This window comes from Lagenorhynchus albirostris, chromosome 10 (genome assembly GCF_949774975.1).
Source record: "Lagenorhynchus albirostris chromosome 10, mLagAlb1.1, whole genome shotgun sequence".
Taxonomy (NCBI): Eukaryota; Metazoa; Chordata; class Mammalia; order Artiodactyla; family Delphinidae; genus Lagenorhynchus; species Lagenorhynchus albirostris.
Genome location: NC_083104.1, coordinates 82,776,684 through 82,802,164, shown reverse-complemented (window position 1 = coordinate 82,802,164; position 25,481 = coordinate 82,776,684). Strand labels below are relative to the sequence as shown.

The 25,481-nt window shown below is 42.1% G+C and overlaps 1 protein-coding gene across 1 annotated transcript; it reads right to left on the bottom strand.

The window, feature by feature from the left end:
* Positions 1-1,320: 1,320 nt before the first annotated feature.
* On the bottom strand, positions 1,321-25,460 carry LOC132527569 (zinc finger and SCAN domain-containing protein 31-like). Its single transcript, XM_060163459.1, has 6 exons — positions 25,324-25,460; positions 13,769-14,026; positions 6,797-6,975; positions 4,811-5,284; positions 3,849-3,999; positions 1,321-3,329 (listed from the first exon to the last, which is right to left on the bottom strand). Exons 4-6 carry the CDS (start codon positions 5,189-5,191, stop codon positions 2,554-2,556), a joined length of 1,308 nt encoding a protein of 435 aa, XP_060019442.1. The 5' UTR covers positions 5,192-5,284; positions 6,797-6,975; positions 13,769-14,026; positions 25,324-25,460; the 3' UTR covers positions 1,321-2,553.
* Between the last annotated feature and the right edge of the window lie 21 nt (positions 25,461-25,481).

The following is a 25,481-nucleotide window of genomic DNA, read 5'->3' as shown; positions in this document are numbered from 1 at the left end:
CTTTGGTCTAGATTGATGAAAGAGAAACTGAAAAAAACCTGCAACATTCCCAAATTCTCCCTTCAACTTTCTCTTTGCTGCAGGCTTACCCTATCAGGCCCTCTCTTCTCCCCCGTCTCTCCCTTCCCGTCTCGAGGCCTCTCCTCCCCTTTGCTTTTCTCCTTTACTCCTTGGGCCTCTTTTGTGACTGCTTTCTCCTCTGTGAGCTTTTCTTTGCCTTTCTGGGTAGGTGAGAGAGGAAGGGGCTGTCTGAGCACTGGGGTTGGAGTCTCAGAGAGACCAAACTGAAATTCAGTGTTGAAGGTGAGTGTGGTCTGTAGTAGCAGCCTAGATAAGGACACGGGGGCTGAGATTTTGTCCCTGTGTCCTGAGATGCTCAGGGAGCACAGGGAGGACTGCAGGTCTGCACTATGCTCTGAACATGCAACAGCTGCTTTCCCCTCACCCTGGGAGCTCACGTGAAGGGGAGGGAGGAGGCAGAGCGGAAGCTCTGTAGCAGCGGCTTTTTCCTAAAGCAAACGTTTACAGGAACTGCTTAGACTTCCCAGATAAAGATTTGGCTGAATGTGCCTATGCTAGAGCAGAGAACACTGCCTGGTTTCCCAAACCCACCTCAGCCCACCTGCCCATTGCACTTCTGGGGCATCTCACTCCTCTGAGGGTGGGGTAGGCAGTGGGGAGCACAGGTATAGGGGCAACATGCTGAGGCAGAGGTTGCAGGTGGAAGAAGGATGGGAAGGAAATGGATTTGCTGGCACCTCTAACTGATTACAAGGACCATCAGGACTGTCTGGGGCCTTGATACTCAAAGTGTGTTCCATGAACCAACAGCATCAGCATCACTGGGAGCGTACTGAAAATGCAGATTCCTGGGCTACCTTCTGAATTAGAATCTGTATTTTAACAAGATCTCGGGTGATTTGTAGATACTCTAAAATTCAGTAAGCACTATTCTAGGACCTTCCCTGGTGGTCCAGTGGTTAAGACTCCATACTTCCACTGAAGGGTGCATGGGTTTGATTCCTGGCTGGGGAACTAAGATCCCACGTGTCACGCAGTGCAGCCAAAAAAAAAAAAACCAAACAAAACAAATTCAATAAGCACTATTCTAGGTAGTCTGCATTTAGCCATTGTTCTATTTACAAATGAAAGGGTCAAGGAATTTTAGAGTTTTTGGTTGTTGTTATGGTCCCTAAGCTATAAGGAAAACCAAATATATGTACATATGCATATACATATATACACACATATATAGACTTCTTTAACTTTTTAAAAATAGACTTTGAAGACATATTTAGTACAGTATACTTTTAGGTTGAACTTTTATTTCCTTTCTTTTGAAATTCTGATTCAGATTTTGACTGTGGAGAAAAGTATAATGAGACTGTCAGCAGAGGCGTTTAACATTCTATTTCGTTCAAGCATGATACTTACAATTCCACCTACATTCATTAGATGGTATTATTTCTTTATGTAAATCATAGTGCACGTTTATTGAGAGTTATGTTTTCAGTGCTTTACAAGTTTGTATTAATTTATTCTTATGTTCCCTATGAGAAAGGTACTCTTATCCCCTATCTTACAGACAGGGAGACTGTAGCATAGGGGCATTTAATTAAACTGCCCGAAGTCACACAGCTCACAGATGGAAAGGCAGGTAATGAACCTACACAGTGTGGTGCCAGATTTGTGTGTTTAACCCTGACAGTAAATGGCCTGAGAAAGCTGGACTCCCCAGTTAAGCAGCAAGCTGCCCGAGGTCAGAGGCTCCTTTTCTTGATAGAGTCTCAATGATGCTGCTCGCAATGGCCCTCCAAGTTGCTGACTAGCCTTCAAAAGGCAGTGGCAGAAAAGGCTATGAATAAAACCGGCTCACTGCAAAGGTTTTAAAGTATCATCTTATTCGTTGTTTATAACAAAAATGGAAACCTTAATATGGTAATGACCTGCACTGGGAATTTGGAGTTAGATATCAAAATGGGACATGGATTTCTAAACCATCAAATCTATAGGTTTCACACCATGGGTTATGCTGCTTAATAAATGAGTTTGCCACCCATTCCGATGAAAGCAACAAAGAAATCATCCATTAAATTCCTGGGGAGACTGTGGCAATGATTTCCTATGAGAATGGGAATGACTCTTATTCCCCCAAATCATAATTGTGTTTAAAATGTCACTTTTACAAAAAAAAAGGCTCATCTCTGAATATCTTTTGAATATACCCAATCTTAAAAAAAAGTATACACAATTGCTAGTCATTTAGAGTTATTCAATATTAAATATTACTCAATAACAGCCCCTCCATACCAATTTATCTCCAGGTAAGATTTTGTCCCTTTAAGAGAAATTGTTAGAAATGAACCAATGGATAGGGAAGAAGGAGGTTGCCAAGCAACTGCCAACAGTCATCCACCCAGGAGACAGCAGCACTTGGTCTGCAGAAAAGCCACACACTCCAAAGCAAAATAAATTTCATAAGAGCAAAATTAGCCACTTGAAAATCTTACTTTCCAAGATCACCTCATTTAGGGGCCCTGGTGGTCCATGGGATTAGTCCAGTTTGGCAACAGTATGGATTCTAAAATGCCTAATGAGGTTGCAATGATGACTGAAGGCTTTTCCACACTCATCACACTCATACGGTCTCTCTCCAGTGTGGCTTCTCTGATGCTTTATAAGGAGTGTTCGCCTACTAAAGCTTTTACTGCACTGACTGCATTGATAGGGTTTCTCACCAGTGTGGATTCGGAGGTGCTGGAAAAGCCCCGCATTCTGGCTGAAGGCTTTACCACACTCGTTACAGCGATAGCGCTTCTCTCCAGTGTGTATCCTCTGATGCTGAACAAGGTATGAGCTCAGGCGGAAGGCTCTCCCACACTCTTCACATTCATATGGTTTTTCCCCTGTGTGGATCCTTCTGTGTCTAATGAGGCCATTGCTGGCACTGAAGGCTTTCCCACAATCCTTACATTGATAGGGTTTCTCTCCAGAGTGGCTCCGCTGATGTTCAACCAGGCCTGACCTCTGGCTGAAGGTCTTTCCACATTCTTCACATTCATATGGCTTCTCCCCAGTGTGGATTCTCTGGTGCTGAATGAGAACTGAACTCTGAGTAAAGCTTTTCCCACATTCATTGCACCTGTGACGTCTGTCTCCAGTGGGATGTCCCCTCTGCTTTTCTACCTTGCTCTCACGTTTACAAGTTTCTCTGTACTTAGACTCTAAAGGAACATCTCTTTGGAGTCTGCTATTCTCAAAATGTCCCATTTCTTTTAAGACTTCTTGTTTCGATGCCAAGTCCTGGTTTTCAAGTACAGTTTCATCATCTAGAATAATAAATAGATCAAACAATGTTATCTCTTTCCTTTATGAAAGAGTATAACCACAGGATGGGGAACAGGAAGATCCATATCAAGCACACATATTCTAGGAATCCAAAGAAGACCTAAATGGAGATATTGAGACCAACAGAGTAAGGGGTCATCAGCACCTGCTGAAATGGCTGGAGGGGGTCACCCAGAGAAGGCGAGGCTTCCAGAGAGGATGTACTCAAGCAGGCACTGTGGAATGCTTACTAGGAAGCAGGAACTGTTCTAAGTGTTTTATGTATATTAATTTATTAAATCTTCAAATGACTCTTTGACTCCATACTATGATTATCTCCATTTTTACAAATGCATAAACTGAAGGCACAGGAAGGTTACTTGACCTGCCCAATGTCACACAGCTTCTAAGTGGCAGTGCTTAAATTCCAACCCAGGCAATTTGGTGCCAGAGTCCACAGTCTTTACTACCCTATACTGAACCACCAGAGATCCCCTGAAGGGACCTGTGAAAGTCCTTACCTTGTTCTCCAAATTTGTGGGACCCAAAAGATTCACATTTGAGCTGTGTCACCATGGACTGAACCTGGAGAGCTGTTGATTCCTGCTTGGCCTTCAAATGCACTGCATCCCCTGAGAGCACTTCAGAATGTCCATGTTCACAGTCTGGGGCCTGAAGGCAGGTAGGTATATTTGGGTTCATAAGAGGAGGATTACAGGAATCCAGGCTAATACTCAATGAAAGAGATCATATGGAACCATATGAGACATTTTGCAGAGCAATGGCACAGTGGAAGACCCAGAGTTTAAATCCACACCCAAAAGCAGAAGGGGGAGAACAAGAGTGGCCCAACGTGATATGGTGGTTTAAAATATGTTTATAAGTTCTTTGATGCTCCTTCTATTAATTCCTCTCTCCTTGAGTGAGAGCTGTACTTAAAATGACTCATTTCTACTGAATAGAATGTAAGGCAGAAGTGACGGTATATAACTTCTGAGACCAAGTAGTAAAAAGGATGTGGTTTCATCCTTATTCTCTCTTTCTCTATTTCTCTGTCTGTCTCTTGGGGAAGCCAACTGACATGTTGTGAGGACACTCAATGAGCCCTAAGGAGAAACCCATATGGTAAAGACCTCCCGCCAACAGCCAGTGAAGAACCAAGGCCCCCTACCAACAACCATGGGAGTGAGCCATCTTGGAAGTGGGTCCACCCGCCGTAGTCAGGTCTTCAGAGGACTATAGTCTTGGTTGACATCTTCACAGCAACCTCATGAGAGGTCCTCCTAAGTGGCTCCCAAAACCCTGACTCAGAAACTGGGAGATAATATTTGTTTTTTCAAGCCATTAAAGCTTAGGGAGGCAGGTAATTTGTTACCCAGCAACAGAGAACTAATACATGAGGCTATGGCCAACCAACCTGGGTCACCAAACTTCACCCTTCATTTAATATTCTGTGTCCAGGAGCCTATCTTCCTCCTCTCACCTGGTTCTCTGGCTCACTTAGCTCTTGCTCCAGATCTTCAACTGCAGCCACTGCCTCCTCCCCACTCTCAGGATGGTGCTTCTGCACCCAGGCCTGGAGCTCCTCGGGCAGGATGGTCAGGAACTGCTCCAGCACCAGGAGCTCCAGGATTTGCTCCTTGGTATGTGTGTCTGGCCTCAGCCACTGATGACAGAGTTCCCGGAGCCGGCTCAGTGCTTCTCGGGGACCAGGAGTCTCTTGGTAACAAAAGTGCCTAAAAAGTTGGCGGGAGGCCTCCTGGCCGGAAAAGCTGTTCTTCTTAAGGTAGGTTCCTTGGTCCCAGATAGGGTCTTCCTCCACCTTCACAATCTTAAGTCCATCCTGTTCCCCTGTTGAAGCCATTCTCGGATTAACTTAGAAGGGCTCACTCCAGCCTGAGGCAGAGGGGTAACTGATTTAAGATCCCCTGATTTAACCTTCTTTAGGAGGATGTACCTGATGAGAAAAATATGTCTTAATAGAAATTAAAAAGTAATGGGGAAAAAAAACAAAGTATAAGAACAATAAATATTATGCTATCATTTATGTTAATAAAAGGTATATACAGTATTTTACTTCTGTACGTTTAGAAATTGGAAGAAAAGGCATATGGCAGAATACATTACTGACCCCAATTCTTCACCCTTCCCTGTAGACATGTACTTTGTTGTGCCCTCCCACTGTGATTCTGGGCTCAGCCATGTGACTTGACTTGGCCAGTGTGTTACTAGCAAGTGTGATACAAGCTAGACTTGAAAAGTACTTGTGTGATTGGGCTTGCTTGCCCTTGCCTGCTAATTACTAGGAGGATATGCTGGCTTTCAGATGATAAGAAACATGCAGAACAGAGCCAAATCACCCCAGAGGGGCAGATGAGACCATCCTAGGTCAGCTAACAGCCAGCTAATCCCCAGACATGTAAGTGAGCCTAGCTGAGATTTGCAGAGCTGCCTGGAGGATTCACAGCTGACTGCAGATATACAAGTAAGCCCTACCCCTATCAGCTGAACCCCAGACTCATGTGCTAAATAAATGTTTATTGCTATATGCTGCCAAAGATTTGTAATTGTTACACCACATTATTACACCAATGAAAAACTAATACAGAGTGGTGGCCTCTGGGGAGGGAACTAGGTAACTCAGAATAAGACAGGAAGGAAAATAATACTGTATTTTTTCTGATTGTTGAGCCATTTCAAATAAAGTACTTATTCCAAGAAAATAAACAAATAAATAAATTGTAGTGATTTAAAAGCCTCATAGTCAATATATGGTAGCTTTAGGGGAAGAACAGGACATAGAAAACTAGCCATAATATCAAATGATGAGTGCTATATAGAGGCTTCAACAGAATATCTAGGGAGTGATGAGCAGGAAAAACATAATTCTGACAGGGTATGGAGCAGTGAAAGAATGTGGCTTAGGGGCAAGTACATTTGAATTAGGCCTAAAATAACGAACAGAAAGTTGTCAAGCAGAGAAAGGGTGATAGGAGGAGATTCAACATGACAGGCCAAGCAAACAACAGAATCAAAGGTATTTAAGGTTACACGGCACAGTGACTCTAAGGACAGGCAGGGGGTCCTGGTGGCTGAACTACAGAGTATAGCGTGTGGGGAGAAAATGCATGACAAGAGATAAGGTTGGAAAGATGCATTTCATCGGAATAGAGAACAACCCTGAACTCTAGGCTAAGATGTTTAGACTTTACGATATGGAAAACCGAGGGTCATCAAGGTTTTTATTTCACTGTCATAGAGTTAGAGCTGTATTTTAAAGGAATATTGAGTAAGATTCAGGAGGGAAATGGTAAGAATATGCTGTAGGGTAGTGGCAGTTTAAGTTGGCAGGTTTAATGGTGGTTACACTGATACAATGTTTACTTTAGCGGTGGAATTTAAGTTTTATATATGACTTTAGTCCTGTTTTGTTTTGTTTTGTTTTGTTTGCAGTACATGGGCCTCTCACCATTGTGGCCTCTCCCGTTGCGGAGCACAGGCTCCGGACGCGCAGGCTCAGTGGCCATGGCTCACGAGCCCAGCCGCTCCGCGGCATGTGGGATCTTCCCAGACCGGGGCACGAACCCACGTCCCCTGCATCGGCAGGCGGACTCTCAACCACCGCGCCACCAGGGAAGCCCTTTAGTCCTGTTTTAATAGAATCATTAAGGTCTGAGAGAACTGAGAAAAGTTTCTCAGTTATACTTTATTGGGGGAAAATGTATTTATCCCATTCATTCAAATATCACGTGCCTACTAAATGCCTGGCATAGTGTGGGCACTTAGGTCAAAGCAGTGAAAGGGAACAGACCTGGTCCTTGCCTTTATGGGATTTGCAGTGGGAGAGACAGACTTTAGTACAATATTCACATCAACTTATGTTGTAGTGTTAAGAATAGAGAGCGTTACAAAGATTGTGGGTCTTATTTTTTGTCCACGTCCAGCATCAACTCTAATTTTTTACTCCTTACTGCAACATCTGGGTATCAGGTTTGTTGAGTCTTCAGTCCAGGAAGATTTGTAAGCCTGAGAATTCTTATGAATTTACATTGGATTCCACTATTATTAAAAATGTGGCAAAAATTGTTCTGTGACTATAGGCTCTGAACCTGAACGCTACTGAGAAACCATGGTGATCAGGTTTTTCTCTTGAGTACCACAGGCAACCCCTCACAGACCCAAAGCCCCAGGTGGGGCAGCCTCTGCATTCGCTGTGCTGCTCTCCCCACAGTTGGTGGACTTAGGATTTACGTCCTGATCTTGTGCCACCATGAACTCTGTCTTTATCCCTATTTTCTGGATAAATAAGTGAATTCTCCCTATCTACGTCCCTTTTCCTTTCATCAAGCCATGGCAAGGGCAGGGAAGGGAGAAGGCAGAGAAAATGCACTCTTCCTATTCTCCCCTATGCCACCACTGCTCCCAGGATCTGTATGTGTTACCCTATGTTACCAGCTAGTCCTCCCTTGTCTCCTGTCTCCTCTCCCACCCATGTCCCAACCTGCTACAGATCCCAGACGCCTCTTGTACTTGATACACCTCTGATAAACTGAATGGACTGAGTTTTTTAAAATCATCTTTAGAGAAGCACTGCAAGGTAGAGACTAATGTTCAAATCATGTGGCCTCTCTAAAATGGGACTGACCAAAGCACCCCTCTCACAGAACTGTGATAATTATATAAGGTAATGCATATAAAAAGCTTAGCATGGTACCTGGCCCATAGCAATTGCTAAACGTTAAAAAATACCAGGTATTATTAGCAAAGCAGTACTAATAAGTTGAATATCCTCTTTTTATAGAGGAAATAGACCCAACAAAATAAACCATTGAATTCACAGGCCAAATTCAGTAGACAGTTGAAAATCTTGGAAGAAATATTTTCTGATGCTAGAGGCTTCAGTGGACTTCCACACTCATGAAAGGGGATAGGAAAAAAAAAAAGACTGTAGGCTACTGACTCAGGCTATGGCTTTATCAGAAACTATGGACCCAGGGGCCAAGGGACAGGACCAGTCTCATCTGCAGTAACTAAGCCCTGAAGCTCCTGGCCCCATACTAGGTCTGCCCGCCCTAAGAACTTCTTGGGGCAGCAACACTCAAACACTGGGTGTAAGTCCCAGAAAGGGTCTTAAATATAATAATTATAACGCTGAATGAAGAAGAGAGAGAAATCTAAAACAGAAAGCTGCCCACACAAAATAAACCTACAAACTAAATTCCAAAATGCATAAATAACTCTAACCCTAAGAAAAATAATCAACAAATCAGAATAGAAATTCACTTGGACTATAAAATTCATTTTATAGTCCAAGGAGTTTTTTAAATAAGTGATTTTGAGAAATACATGAGATAATTAAACCAAAACAGGCAAAAAATGCAACATTGGGTAGATATAAAAAAGGACTAATGAGAAATCTTAGGATTTAAGAAAAAACTTTGACATTTAAAATGCATTAGAGGATAAACAACAGAACGGACACAGCTGAAGAACAACAGTGATTTTTAAGACAATACTGAAGGCTTTACTCTGAATGCAGCAGAGATGAAAAATATGAAAGAGCAGTTAAGAAGAAAGAGAGAATATTTCATATATATATCTTCTTAACTGCTCTTTCATATATATACACATATATAATAAATATATATACATACTATATATATAAAATGTTAAGAAAATACAACATTAATATACAGGAGCTTCAGAAGATGAGAGTGTAGTGAATGACCGAGAAATAATAGTTGAGAAAATAAATGAAGAATTTTCCAGAAATGAAGGCCTGACTTCTCAGATCAAGAGTGCACACCTAGACATAATATAGTGAAACTGCAGCCTATTGAGGATAAAGAGACAATCTTAAAACCTGCCAGAGGAAAAGAGACAGATTACCTACAAAGGAAACACAGCAAAGTGCTTATTAATGGAGTCCAGAAGGCAATCAGAGTGGGGAAATGACTGTGAACACAGAATTTACTCCCAGCCAAATATAAATAAATAGAGCAAACTGAAGCCATTTACAACCCACGAACCCTTCCTAAGAGAGTAACTGAAGGATGTAGTTCAGCAAACAAAAGTGAACTCAGAGAGAAGGTATGAAACAGAGGAAACAACATAAGTCCAAAAACTGACAAAATATGGCAATAAATTTAAATGATCATGGAAAAAAAAACCTCCTGTAAAGTAATATATTCATTCACATGTAAAATGATGTACATAAAAGGTTATTTACTGTAGCACTGTTTGTGAGGCAAAAAGTTGGAAACAACCTAAATGTCCACCAATATGGGACTGGTTAAATAAATTAGAGTAATCCATATATTGGACTACTACGATGCAGTTTTTATAAATGAGGAAGCTCTTTATGTACAGATATGAAAGCACTGGCAAGATACATTTAGTGAAAAAAGCATGGTGAAGAACCACTGTGAAAAATATTATCAGTTGTATTTAAAAAAGGGAAAAAAATATATATATATTGGATACCCAAGCAACATTACCTGTCTCTGGGGATGGGAAACATCCCAGAGGGAGCAGGCATGATGTGGAATTTTTCAATGGATAACCCCTATTACATTTTTTTTTTTTCCTTCTTTCTTTTTTTTTTTTTTTTTTTCCCGGCGGTACATGGGCCTCTCACTGTTGTGGCCTCTCCCGTTGCGGAGCACAGGCTCCCGACGCGCAGGCTCAGCGGCCATGGCTCACGGGCCCAGCCGCTCCGCGGCATGTGGGATCTTCCCAGACCGGGGCACGAACCCGTGTCCCCTGCATCAGCAGGCGGACTCTCAACCACTGCGCCACCAGGGAAGCCCCCTATTACATTTTTTTACATGAGAATGTTTTACTACGCAAAAGGGGAAGAATATAAGACTAAAATTCTTTATAATAACAAGATGTGGTAGATGGTCAGTTCAGTAGAAAGAGTGTATTAAGGCCCTTGTTGTCAGGAGAATAGAAATACTGAACAGACCTCATTTTAAAAAATTCTAAAAGTAAATACACATCTTATAATTTAAGGGTAAATCAGCAAGGAATTGGAGCAAATGGAACTCTCATACATTAATATGATAATTTAATGGGTACAACCACTTTGGAAAATTCTTTAGAACTATCTCTTAAAGCTTGAGAATAAAAAAAGTTCTGCAGCTGTGGTATCAAGTAGCCCAGAACTGACCTAAATGGGAAGGAAATCCAAAAAAGAGGGGATATATGTATACGTACAGCTGATTCATTTTGCTGCACAGGAGAAACTAAAACATTGTAAAGCAACTATACTCCAATAAAAATTAATTTAAAAAAATAGCCCTGAACTGGTCTGTTCAATCAATCAACAATTCACTTCAGAGAACATGTTTTTGTAAGTCCATCAATTAGTGGCAACCCATAGCTTCTGAAAATCAGCCAATCTGTAATGACTCGTTCCAATAAACACAGCTCTGAGAGCCAACTAATCAACAACAGTTTGTCCCATGAAACCAAGCCCCCAGAGATGATGTCAGCCCACCGAACTCCATGCTTCTCAAAATGCCTGTGTAAGAGCAGCAATCTCTTCTGTACCTAGTGAGGTGTTCCTAGTCAGGATCTCTCCAGCTCTCTTTTCATTTCAGATATTGAGTGATGGTCTCATCATTCTTTGACAAGCTGAACATATGTGTACGCCATGACCTAGTAATTCCACTCCCGGATATGTACCCGAAAGAAACAAGTGCTTTCGTCCACTAAAAGCTAAAACTACAGGAATGTTCAGAGCAGCTTTATTCAAAATAGCTCCAAATTAGAAACAACCCAAATGTCCATCAACTGCAGGATAAACAAACAGTGGAACTGTGGTAGGCAGAATTCTAAGATCGCCACATGATCTCCGTCCTCTATGATTGTCATCATGTCACTTAAGATTGTTAGTTTACATGATAAAAGGTGTAATTAAGATGTAATTAAGGTACCAATCAGTTGACCTTAGGAGATCTCTAGGTGGGCCTAACCTACTACATAACTCCTTTAACAGCAGAGTTTTCTCTGGCTGGTAGCAGAAGACGAAGTCAGAGATTTGAAGCATGAGGATTAGATACACAATTGCTGACTTGCTGATGGAGGGAGCCACCAGTAAAGGAATGCAGGCAGCCTCAAGAAGCTGAGACCAGTCCCACAGTGGCAGCCAGCAAGGAAAGGGAGACCTTGGTTCTACCAGGGACTTCAGTTCTACAACTGAAAGAAATTAAATTCTATAAATGGCTTAAGACTCTTGTATTTTTAAAACACAGTCAGTAAATTTAGTGCCATTTATATTAACCAAAGATTTCCTATTTGATTTCCTCTGCTGTCCTGCCTCCTGGCTGTGTTCCAAAGAGAACCAGTCTCTGTGTTGCTAGAGCTTTCATTCTAATGGGGAAGACACTGAGTTATCAAATAAATGGAGGACCTATTAAGATGGGATGGTGAGAGGTGAGCCCTTAAGAACAAAAAGGAGTGAGCCCCGTTCAAAAGCCCTGAGGCAGGGCATGGTGTGGTCAAAACAATGAAAGGAGGCAGAGTGCCTACAGCCATGTGAGAGGAGAGTGGCAAAAATTAGGCTGGTGGCGCAGTGGTTGAGAGTCCGCCTGCCGATGTAGGGGACACGGGTTCGTGCCCCAGTCCGGGAAGATCCCACATGCCGCGGAGCGGCTAGGCCCGTGAGCCATGACCGCTGAGCCTGCGCATCCGGAGCCTGTGCTCCGCAACGGGAGAGGCCACAGCAGTGAGAAGGCCCGCATACCGCAAAAAAAGAAAGAAAGAAAAAATTAGGCTGGTAAGATAAGGCAGATCATGCAGGGCACAGGAGTTTATTTTTTAATTCTAATTACACTGAAAAGCCACTAAAGGCTTTTAGGAAGGTAAGTGACAAGACTGGGTTTAGGTTTTAAGAAGCTCTGCTACTGTATGGTAGGCGAGCTGAGGGAATGAAGGTGGAGGCAAGAGAGTGGAAGCAGAAAAGGCAAAAGTTGAAAGCGTGGTGGTGGAGGCTATTGAACTGGATCCAAAAGACTGCCACTTAGGTATAATGTTAATGTATTCATCAAATTAATTTAACTTTGAAAAATACAACTGAAAGGAAAAACAGCTTAACTTTTGTTTGAAAAAAGTGCTTCAGTCTTTGGACAGATATTTATGGAGTTGTGCTAAGAGCTGGGTATACACAGGAGTTTATAACTCATGGAGATAAAATTATAATAGAATGAAATAAAAGCCATAATCTCGAAGATGTGCATAAGGTACACTCCTGGAGGAAGTAGGACAACTCATCCTAAATTCAGTGCATTACCTGTAACCCGCAAAGGAATTCACTTCAAAAATATTTACTAAGTGCCTATTACGTGTCAGGCAGCAAATACATGATAAAAGAGTGATACAATTGCAGAATTTGATGTGTTCTCATCTCCCTAATTGAACTAAAAAAATTAAAACATGACGTGGCGTAAAGAGCGTTTTCCTTTCTTTCCCCGGCAGGGCCCCGCGGTTTGCGGGATCTTAGTTCCCTGACCAAGGATCGAACCCGCGACCCCTCCGATGGAAGCGCGGAGTCCTAAACACTGGACTGCCAGGGAATTCCCGAACGTTTTTGTTATTAACTTCAGCATATTAGCATATCAGCACAACGAAGATATAATGAAAATCATAAACCACCTGTGTCGCAAAATAAATTCCAAAGGAAAACTGATCACAAAGGCAAGGAAAAGAGGAACAACTTAAATACCACAAGGAAATAGGCAAATCCGGAAATTAAGATACTCTACGGGACGACTGGCAAGTCCTTCAACCAGGCAATAGGATGGGAAGAAGGTAGGGGAAGGACAGGACTGTTTTAAATTAAGAGACTTAACTACATGCTTCGAATGGTCTTTAATTGGATCCTAGTTGGTACAAACCAACTGCAAAAAACATTTGTAGGACAACGAGGGGAAATCTGAATATGAAGTAGGTGTCAGGTAATACTAGGGAATGCGCTTAGGTTTAGTTGGGTGTGTTGATATTGGGGTTATGATTTATGTATGTAAAATGTCCTTAATTTTCAGAGATGCACATACGAAACTATTTAGGGGTGACAAGTCATGATGCTTGTAATTTATTTCGAAACATTTAAAGAAAAATAGATCCGATAAATACTGTATAATGTTAACACTTGTTAAATAAAAGTGATGGGTATATACGGAGTCGGGCTTTTGACAGAGCGAGACTCCCAGTCGGACGCTCCTCCTCCACCTCCCCACATCCGCTCAAGACCACAAAGCCCCGCCTGGGCAGGGGCGGGACCTCCTTCTACTCCACTGGGGCTTCAGCCCTGTGTCGAGGCGACGGCGAGAGGATGACAAGGCCACGCCCGCGCAGACGTCCCCTCCCGGTCTACCCCAAGTCACCGACTTTAATCTTCCCGGGGCGGGAGGATCGGGACGAGGGGCCTAGGACTCACCTTCGGGGTCCCGGGAGCTTCGGATCCGTGGCGAGGGTGGCAGCGCCCGTAAAACCCACAAACCACAAAGGCCGGAAGTGCGTCATCGTTCTGAGCCCCGTTGCTGAAGCCGAGCAGCCCTTTCCGCGATCTTGTTCTCTCTAGGAGCTCCGGAGGTTGATGCACTTTATGACTGCCTCATTACAAGGCTCGGAACCAGAAATCCAGCCCGAGGCGGGGAAACCCAGCGAGATTTTTGTACGGAGTGGCTCCCGGCATCTGGGAATCAGATGGTCATAGCAATGCAAAATGTTAGGGCCGAAAGGGACTTCATAGTTCCTCTAGTCTGGTACTTAACTGCCCATTGCTTCCTGAGGCGCTCTCCTAACTCTGGTCCCTTTGACACCACAAAGGAGAGATGGTAGTTGTGGTTGGGGGTTTTTGTTTGTTCATTTTTAACTCTCAACCTCTGTTTTCTAGAATCGCAGTCTAGAAGGAGACACGGGCACAGAAACAAGTAACTATATACAGCTGATTTGTATGTGAAATGAAATAAAAATGAAGTAAATGTTTGTAAATAGATTAGGATAGTCCCTGGACCATAGTAAATGCCGTGTAAGTATTTAGAAGATAAATGTATGTATTAGGCCAAAGAGGAAAACTAATGGAGCAGATCAGGAAACTGTAGGAGTTTGCCCTTGTATTTAATACAAGGGAAATAGAACAAGAGAAAGGAATTTCCGGAGATGGAATAAAAGAATAAAATCAGAAATGGGGTGAGATACTTTGGTCATCCAGAAAATTGGGCAAATCACGATGGCTGGAGAAGAGAATATACAGCAGGGGGCACCTGCAGTTACTGTTCCTGGATCCCTAACCAGAGAGTTTGGGCTGATATGATCAGATTTGTCCCTAGAAATGTTACAATGGCAGCAGTGTGGAGAGTAGACTGGAAGGATTTGAGATTACAGGCAGGTAGACCAGTTAGGAGACAACTGCAAGAATCCAGGGTAGATATAGTGAGGGCCTTAATCAAGGCAGTAGCCACAGTAGTGGAGAGAAGGGGATAGATAATATATGTTAAGAAGTTGAATTTATTTTTTATCCATTCATTTAACAAATTCTCTTTGAATGCATTCTTTGTGCCAAGGGTTTCCTCTAAGGACTGGATATAATAATAATGAACACAGATCTTGACCCTCAAGAAGCTTAAAAGAGAAATATAGACAGTGCGAGATCTAATATATATAATTTGGGTGAAACATAGGTATGAAAATGGAGATTTGGAATGGAAAATCACATATTACAAATTTTAAAGTCTTAAAAGCATCACAAACATGAAAGTCAGAAAAATAATAAAATATTTTTATTAACTGCCTGATGCACTTCTATAATAATTTTCTCCTAAATTGGTGTCTTTATATTCTTAGACTGTCTTTTAATGTTAATTTTGTAATTTAAATTTTTCTAAAAAGAATGAAAAGATAATGTAGCAAAATCTATCCTCTAGCATAACTCATCAAAAACGTTTTAGGGCTTCCCTGGTGGCGCAGTGGTTGAGAATCCGCCTGCCAATACAGGGAACATGGGTCCGAGCCCTGGTCCGGGAAGATCCCACATGCCGCAGAGCAACTAAGCCCGCGAGCCACAACTACTGAAGCCCACGTGCCTAGAGCCTGTGCTCCACAACAAGAGAAGCCACCGCAATGAGAAGGCCGCACACCGCAACGAAGAGTAGCCCCCGCTCGCCACAACTAGAGAAAAGCCCGCATGCACCAATGAAGAACCAATGCAGCCGAAACTTAATTAATTAAAAAAAAAACATTTTAAGTTGTTATTTGGGTAAACCTCTATCAAGTTTCTTTCTTTTTTTTAAATGAAAGCTTATTTATTTATTTATGGCTGTGTTGGGTCTTCGTTTCTGTGCGAGGGCTTTCTCTAGTTGTGGCAAGCGGGGGCCTCTCTTCATCGCGGTACGCGGGCCTCTCACTGTCGCGGCCTCTCGTGTTTCAGAGCGCAAGCTCCAGACGTGCAGGCTCAGTAGTTGTGGCTTATGGGCCTAGTTGCTCCGTGGCATTCTGGGATCTTCCCCGACCAGGGCTCGAACCCGTGTGCCCTGCATTGGCAGGCAGATTCTCAACCACTGCACCACCAGGGAAGCCCAAATTTCTTTCAATTTTGAGCTACAAGATTTTAGGATGTTTTAAGTTTTTTGAGGACTAATCTGAGAATCTCATATCGATGACACATTAACTAGATTGTTTTGATGTCCTCATTGTCAGTAGCAGACATCGTCAGTGTCAGTATTTTATGTCAAATGTGCAAGAAATTTAAATCTCTTTTCACTGTGTTCAGAGATACACTGTTCTTCATTAACTAGATTATTGAACAATTCAAGAGCTGATTTATTATTTTATTTAATATTTAGCTTTCCTCTTATTGAATTACTGTTTTCATGTAATCTGAAATTTGTTTTGTTATAACTTGCTTCTTTATATCAGAACAAAAATCTGTTTATTTCATTCAATATCTTTATTCCTTTTGTTTCTCACATTACATCCTTTTAATTTGAATTTTCTCTGTTCTTTAATAATCTTTATTTCAAAATTTATCATTTGTTCCTTAAATCATATCAAAATGTCTTTCCAAACTGCAGATAAAATGACTTATTTCTAACCTCGATAGAGGTTTGGATTACACAGGGACATGCATTTATGAAAACTCAAAGAATGTACAATTAAAGTAATATATTTTATTATACATAAGTTTACCTCAGAAGAAAAGAGCTATAAACAAATATTGAAATCTAGCTAATGACATGCACACTGAAGTATTATATTTAGGGGGAAGTATACTGCTTGATGTTTGCAATTTACTTTGATATATTAAGAAAATATAAACATATTAAGAAAAATGAATAGATACGGGAATAGAGATGTGGAAAAGCAAATATAGTAAGATGATAATTGTAGAATCTCAGTTGTGGACAAATATCATATGCACTGTAAAATTTTTCAAACTTTCTGAATGTTTGAAGGTGTTCACAATAGAATGTTAGGGGAAAGGAGCAAAGGTTCACAGCAAGTGAAGTAGAAATGCAGAACTGCTACTGCAAACGGTGGAGGCAGGGATCAAACAGTTCAGAGAAGTGTGCGCACCAGACTGGACACAGCACGTAAAGCTAGAAAGCCCATAAGCTGACTACATTCTGTGGGGTTGATGAAGAATCCTCTATTAACCAAACTGATAAGAATATGCTGATGAAAGATGTACCAGCATCACTGAGGTCTGTGGTGAGTGTCTGCTGGAGACCAGGGCTGACAGTAGGAATATTAGTTTTCTAGGCATGGTACCACAAACTAGGTGGCTTAACCTACAGAAACGTATTGTCTCACAGTTGTGGAGGTCCCAGATCAAGGTGCTAGCAGGGTTGGTTTCTTCTGGATTCTTCTGGTGAGGGAAGAATCTTCCAAGTATATCTCCTAGCTTGTGGTGGTTTGCTGGCAATCTTTGGCATTCCTTGGCTTGTTGAGCTCTGCCTTCATCTTCTCCTGGTGTTCTTCCTGTGTGCTTGTCTCTGTGTCCAAATTTCCCTCTTTTACTCATACTGGATTAGGGGCCAAACGTACCCCAGTATGACTTCATCTTAACTAATGACATCTACAGTGACTCTATCTCCAAATAAGGTCACATACATTCAGGGCAATGATGAATGTCATGGCTAGTTTGTGGGGGCCTGGAAAGAAAAAGTTTGAAAAATCAAAAACGAGGTCTGAGGAAGAGGCGTCTGAATGGACTTTTGAGAGTGAGCAGAAAGTCTGAAGATCATTGTACTACAAGTTAAAGCCCTTCATAGAACATACGTCATGGAAGAGGCAGCAAACAACTTTATGAGTTTGAGTTCTCCCATACACAGACACAGTATCTCCATCTTATATATCTCCATGGAAACATGTATGTTTCCTTTCAAGTACTGTATTTCTTTGCTCCTGTAATTTCTGTCTTAAAAATTACATTTTTAACTTGTGCTGGTGATGGGAAATGCAATTATGAATATGAATTTTAAAAAATTCTACAAGCTTGCTAAACTCTTTTATTAATCATCATAATTTGAGTGTTCAATTATCTTGGACTTTCTCCTTAAACAATTCAGCATGTTCCTTATAAAAGTCATGCACTGTAAAAAAGAACAAGGAGTGTTGCTCATCATCCAGTTATACAAAGGGTTAAGTCACAACCCACTGCAGTTGCCCACAGAATGAAGATTCTGGGCTTTGGATAAAGGAGCCCCTAGATAGTTAAGATGCAAATCTAAGGAAGAATTTCAATGATCCCCCAGATTCTTGCATCTTCCTGTGCATAGAAAAGCACTAAAATCATTAACTTGAGACACTTATTCTTCGTGATTAGCAGTGATCTTTTACCAAAATGTATGTTGACTACTTGTATTTCCCAGGGGGGGAAAAATCATATATACTGGCTCCTCCTCTACCTTCCCTACTACTGAGAGGCTGGTTCCCCAGGCCCTAGTCCTCAGGTCCCTAAATAAAGCTTAACTCACACCTTTTACATTATGTGTTTTTCTCTCAGTCAACAATATTTATAATTAATGTTTTAATTAGGTAATACGATCAGCTCTAAAATTTACAATATATTTAAAATACTTAGAGTAACAATCTTCTTCTCACACTTGTCCTCCTTTTCACTGAGTTTCTAACCATCGTTGACTGGAAAAAAAAATGCACAACATGAGAGTCATGAGTTAAGTTTTATTTGGGGCAAAATGGCCGGGAGACAGCATTTCAGATAGCTCTGAGAAACTGCTCCAAAGAGGTAGGGGGGAAGGTCAATATATATGTGATTTTGGTGAAGAGGGAGTACATGCAATCAAGCACATACTTTTTGCAGAAGGTTGCTACTAGTCATGAGGAGCAGACGTCACCATGAAGGATTTTAGTGCTTTTCTAGATATGAGGAGATGCAAGAATTGGGCTTGTAAAATCTTCTCCTGAAAATATTTAACTGTCTGAAGACTTGTTCCGCCAGTTTTCCCCAGAGTACAGAGTGCCTCATGCCTGATCTCTACCCTGAACTCCTTTCAGGGGGTGTTGAAGGTCATAATTTAATCCTTGTAGAGGTAGATGGCTAGTGCCAGTTTGTAGTTGACACCATTCACCTCTTACAGGCAACCACTATTATTAATTTTCTTACGTGTTTTTCCAGAGTTTCTTTCTGACTATACAATCAATGAAAAATTAATCAGATGATCTAAGAAAGAAATGGGAAATTTTATTTGAGCCAAACTGAGAATTATAACCTGGGAACAGCCTCTCAGAAAGCTCCAAGAACTGTTCTCCCATTATAGGTCAAAGCAGTCGTGTAAGTGTTTGAGACAGAGGGCTATACATTAAATGACATATTATTGACAATTTATACAATCTAGCCAGTAGTGGGTCATGAGTCATTGCAGTCCCTTACAAGATTAAGGAGGAATGCTATCTTTTAAGGAGTTGTCTTGGTGCTGGGAGAACGTTGCTCTGTATGGTTGAGCAGCTTTGGTCGATGCATCGTGCGGGTACACAATGCACAGTGGAGGGGAGAGAGGAGGCCAAAGGGCAGAGAAAATTTTTTATGTTAAAATTTTTCTTGTCTTGCCATAAAGTATGAATTTTATTTCACACTTCAATTCGCAAATGTAGCAAACTATAGACAGAGACCTGCACCTTTCTTTCCTCCCTTTGTTACAACTGAAAAAGTCATTTACTAAAAGCCTCTTCAGTAGCCAGAGGGGAGGGGAGCTGACGGGGCAGGGAGCTAGTAAAAGACTGAGTGTCTGTCTGGGAGGTGGAGGTAGCTACAGAGGCCTGGTAGCGGTGGTTTGCCAGTTTGGACACGTGGTGAGTGTGGGGTGAGCGCGGTATGCCCGCTGGGCACCCACATCCCAGTGCAAGTTTAGGTCTCCTTTCCAGGCTCTCCTCTGGCACACCCACCGTTCTTCTGTGTTACCTGTGTGTGTCGAGAAGCCCCGCCCTCACCAGTCCCCTGCAGTCCCTGGAAGAGACCCTGGGAGAGGCTGTGTGGAACCGACCGCAGGGTGCTCTGCTGTGGTGTAGGGCTCCCCACCTAGGTCCCACTCCCGTATCTCTTGTCTAGGGCTGTTTCTAGGAGCCTGGGTCCGTGCCTCAGGGCATCTGAAGACAGGATTCTTGGGTTGCTTTCACAGACGAGCCTTGCAAATGGGAGTCGTTACATTTTTGCTCCGCCTGGAGACCAGGTCAGTACCAGGGTCTTTAAATTACTCTGTGGTACTGGACAAGAGCCTGGATTTTGGAGTCAGACTGCCTCGTTCAACTCCTGCCTTATTCCTGCCACTTATTTGCTGTGTGACTTTTGGCCAACATCTTAACCTCTCTGTGCCTCATTTTACTGCTTTGTAAAATGGGGCTAATGATATCACCAGGAATCACATTAAACAAATTTGTGATAAAGTTATATATGCTTTTTTATTGGTGCACTAAATAATAAGACCTAGGGACAGGCCTAATAACTGGCAATTTCAAAGTTGCTCTAAGCACGAATGACTCTGACAATATTTGCCTGGTGGTAATGTAATGTGATGTGAAAACATCTGCAGTTTCTATTGCTGACAAAGTCCGGGATATGCTTATTCCATATTGTGGTTTTTGCTCCCATTTATAGTGGAAGGAAATGCTAAACTTCTCCTGGAGGCTAGTAAAAATTAAAATAGTTTTTTCCATCCAGGTTCATGGACCACTTGGAAAGGAGCCCATGGATCACAGAAAATGGGTTGATTTTACTGGCATCTTCTTGCCTGTATTATGAGATTGTTTCCTCTTTGCATTATTTTGTGTCCTTGTGAATGTTCCTTCAGAGGATGTGTAGCCAGAGCCTTCTAACCAGTGACCAAAACACCAAGGTTCTTCACTGGAATCTATTGTACCCTGTAACACTGAAAAGTGATTTCAGGTCTCTTAGCTTCAGGCTCTTCATTCCTTACAGAGGATGTGGGGAATTCTGAGTCGCACATGAGAAAGTAAAACTTGAAAACTGTAATTTAACTATAAATGTCTGGACAGAAGCCTGCATTTAACAGGGACACATGTGCAGGGTCCTGTGTTAGGTAATTTCACATAATGTGATCTTATTTGCTGGTCCCCCAAATCCTGTAAGCTAGAAAATATTATCCTCATTGTTTTCAGTAAGAAAAGATATTAGTATTCTAAGAACTTAGCACCAATTCTCAAAGAGTTTTCATAAAAGCACACATATATGTAATGAGGGAGCACAGAGTAATGGATAAGAGCATGGGCTCTGGACTCACTCTCCCTGAGCTCCCATCCTAAGCATTGCCACTTATTAGCTGGGTGACCCCAGGCAAACTTCCTAAACTCTCTGTCCCTCAGTTTCCCCATCAGTGAAATGGGTTAATAATAGTCCCAACCTTAAGGTGGTTGTTGTCTATATTAAATGAGTTAATTGTTTTAGTGCTCTTGGAAACAGTGCCAGGCACATAGAAAGTGCTATAGAAGTGTTTGATAAATAAATGAAAATGAAAATAAATGAATAACTTCTAGGTCCTAGGTGGTAACCAGGGGCAAGAATTGCTCTGCTGCAAGATGGCACTGTTGACACCATCCTGGGGTTCACAAAGCAGCCAGTTCCAGCTGATGAAGGCTCTACTCAAGCATGACTCTTTGGCCTCTATTGTTTTAGGGGCCGCTGAAAATGGAAGATGTGGCCCTGACTCTTTCCCCTGAATGGACACAGCTGGATTCAGCTCAGGTGAACTTCTGCAGAGCTGAAAAGCAAGAGAACTGTGGCAGCCTGACCTCCTTGGGTAAGACTGATGGGCACTGATTTCTCATAAGGTTTCTTGACTGCCTTTGTGAATTAGAACCTACCAGGCTGTTAGAAGCCATCGAACCCCCTTACGTTTGGATCAGAATCACCATTTCTAAACTCTGCTACTGACCAGTTCCTTAACCCTTCTGATCTTGCCTTCTCCTCTGCCCTGTAGTAAGGTTAAGTGGGATGAAGCACTTACAACCTCTAGTACAGGTCCAGCTCATAGTAGATGCTCAGTAAATGCTTATTTCTTCCCCTTCCCTTCCTGTTGCTAGCCCTGATGGTAGAGGAGAGCTGAGGGGGTATCTTCAGGAAGTGGGCCATGGGACCATAGAGTGAGAGCTAGAAGGGACCCAGAGATTGACTGCAGAGCCTGGCCTTAGAGATAAGCATGTGGTGCAGAGGTGCACAAGATTGCAGGGGTGCCACTCCAACTCAGATCTCCTAGTGTTGAAGGTTGAAGCCAGTTTTGTTTGGGGATCCTGCCATTACCTGGAATAATAGGAGAGATGGCTGCCGTTGTCATTGTTTGGTGATCAATTTTTGAGTCCCCACTTCCCCTGTTTTCTTACTAAATGCTTCAGAAGTTCTTTCACTTGCCTTGCTTACTGTTGCCTTCTGTGCAACCCTTTTAGTATTTAATCCTAGGTGCACGAGCCTGCCTTACTGTTCTTAGAATTTAGAGCCACTGCACGTATCCCTAGCACAGTCCTCACAACCTTGCCAGTTTGTATCGTTCATCCGATGGACCCATTCCTATCCTTGTCTCTTTCCTCCCCAGTACTCTGTTCTCCCTCTTATTTTCATCCTTATTTTTGTACTTAACTCCTCATCCTTGCCATGTATAGACCTCTATAATTCTTGCCTCCCTGGGAGTCATCACAAAGCTTTCCCCCGTGGCAGGACATAATTGACAGTTGCTAGTCATTTGTTATTTCAGGTGGTGAGATATGGACTAAGATCAGGGACCTGCCTCCAGATGAGGACCATCCAGAACAGGAGGCTGGGTAGATGCCATGCCACCTGAGTGAAGACACTGCCCAGATTTCTACATGTGCAGAAGCTGGTGCACAGGAAGGCAGGTTACAAAGAAAGCAGGAAAATGCCTCTGGGAGGAGGCGGCACTATTGCCATGAATGTGGGAAGACTTTTGCTCAGAGTTCAGGCCTGACTAAGCACAGGAGAATCCACACTGGGGAGAAACCCTATGAATGTGAGGAGTGTGGCAAGACCTTCATCGGGAGCTCTGCCCTCGTCATTCATCAGAGAGTCCACACTGGGGAGAAACCATATGAGTGTGAGGAATGTGGCAAAGTCTTCAGTCACAGTTCAAACCTTATCAAACACCAGAGAACTCACACCGGGGAGAAGCCCTACGAGTGTGATGACTGCGGGAAAACCTTTAGCCAGAGCTGCAGCCTCCTTGAACATCGCAAGATCCACACTGGGGAGAAGCCATACCAGTGCAATGTGTGCGGCAAAGCCTTTAGGCGCAATTCATATCTCCTGAGACATCAGAGGATCCACGGCGATAAAAACATTCAGAATCCTGACCGTGGAGAGACCTGGGAGAGTCAGGGGAGGATGGAAAGCCAGTGGGAAAATGTTGAGGCTCTCGTGTCTTATAAATGTAATGAGTGTGAGAGAAGTTTCACTAGGAATAGAAGCCTTATTGAGCACCAAAAAATCCACACTGGTGAGAAACCCTGTCAGTGTGATACATGCAGAAAAGGCTTCACCCGAACTTCATACCTTATTCAACATCAGAGAAGCCACGTTGGGAAAAAAATTCTGTCTCCATGACCCATGTCTTATATGCCAGAGTTGGTGCTCACTCCTCGTTGAACTGAAGCCACCCTGGAGCCCTTGCTGACTAGAAAATTGTGAGCTGGGCTTTATTTACTCCCACACATCATCAGGTGTTTGTTAGAAAACAGAGACTGGCTGAGGTGAATTATCTTCTACGTTCTAGGTGATTGAAAAATTTTTTTTGTTTGCTAGGAGGCTATGGGAGAGTTGTCTGGAAGAGGTCGGCCCTGAAATGGTTTGTTCTGACCTACTGAACTTAAAAGGGCTCCCAAACTGGCTAATTAATTACCCTCAGCCAGCACTTTATGATGAGTAGAAGGCTGTGATTTGGGGGCTGCTGTGCTGACTATTCATCTTGCTTATAATGAAACCTCCATGGTTTGTCAGATTCATGAACTCTTATACACCCATCCCCCCCCACACACACCTACACTGTACCAGTGAGATTACCTTCATAGCTCTGAAAATCTGATGTCTAGATTTCTGAAAAATTTGTCACCAAGACCATTTGTGCTTGTGCCTAATTTTGAGGTACTAGGTTCTGAGTTAGTGGTAGTGCATGTCTTGTCAAGCACACAGGAAGGGCAGAGTAGGGTTACGGTAGGGTTACTGCGACAGAAGGAATCCAAATTTCTTTACCAGCCTAGGAATTCTAATATGAATGCCTGAAACAGCTTCTTTATCATTAAATCAATGTGAATATATGTCAACCATCGAATTACATTCTTTTATTAATGTTTCCCTGACGCTAATTTTGCTACTTTTGAAGGAGAAAATTGTTCCTATGCAGGCAGTGTGAAAATCAGTTATCACATCAGGATAAAATAATAGATTCTCTAAAGCTCAGCATCATGGTTCTCACCTTTTAGTTCTCTTGGGCCTGACCAAGTGCTCCCTAAAGCTCCTGGCACTATCCTGCCCACAAACTTTCTCCCTCCCCCCAACTGTATCATAGACTACATCAAGACTTATACTTACTAAGTTCAAACTTTCTCTGGGTCAGTGGATTCACACCAGATATTTACAACAAGTATCACTTACGGTTTCAAAACTCCATTTTTAGTGTTGACCATCTTGGTCTTCTTATATATTGAATCCCAAACAAGCTGTGTGGTACCTCTTCCTCCACTATTCATGATGAGAACTTTAAGCATTAAGTTAACTCCTCAGGCTATCTACTTTTCTTTAAACACACTTTGTAAACCATCTTTTTTTTCTTCCTGATAGTCAAAATTGCAGTCTTACGAATTCAAGTGACAAAAGTTTTTTTAGTCAGCATTATGCAAGAAGTATATATTATGTATATTTCAAATGGAATTGCTTTTAAAAAAGTATTTCAGGATGACTACTTTCCTGCAAACTTTATTTGTTAGTGTATCACTTCTCTTTATTACAGAAATATGCTTTTGCTTTTGCATCTACTCACACTTCTCACTTGGCTTCTGGCACCAGCAATCTCTTCCCTATTTACAATATCATTCTAAGACTATATACAATATCATTTACAAAATTTACAATATCATTCTAAGACTCAGGAATTCATATAGCAAGGTTTTCTGGCCACTTTTCACAATTAATGGTTTCACCATTGTGATATATTCTCTCTTGCTTATCCAAAATCCTTTGCAGACCTAAGTCCCTGTTTTTATGCCAGTTTCCAAGCCTTGGTACTTCATAGTTTTCAGGGGACACAAATCTAACAAATCATTATGTAAATTATTTGTATTACAGTAGCAAACAATATAGTTATTTATTTTGTTTAAGTGAATTCTTAAACCAATAAAAATCTGCTGTATGATTTCTGAACTTCCTGAACATACTCATATTAGTCTGGGTCCTTCAGACAAACAGAACCTATAGGATGTACATGTAAAGAGATTTATTATAAGAAATTGACTCACATGATTATGGAGGTTGAGAAGTCTCAAGATCTGCAGTTGGCAAGCTGGAGACCCAGGGAAGCTGATGGCGTAGCTCCAGTCCAAAACCCAGTAGGCTTGAGAACCAAGAAGAGCCAATGATGTTTCAGGTCAAGTCTGAAGGCAGGAAAAGACAAGTC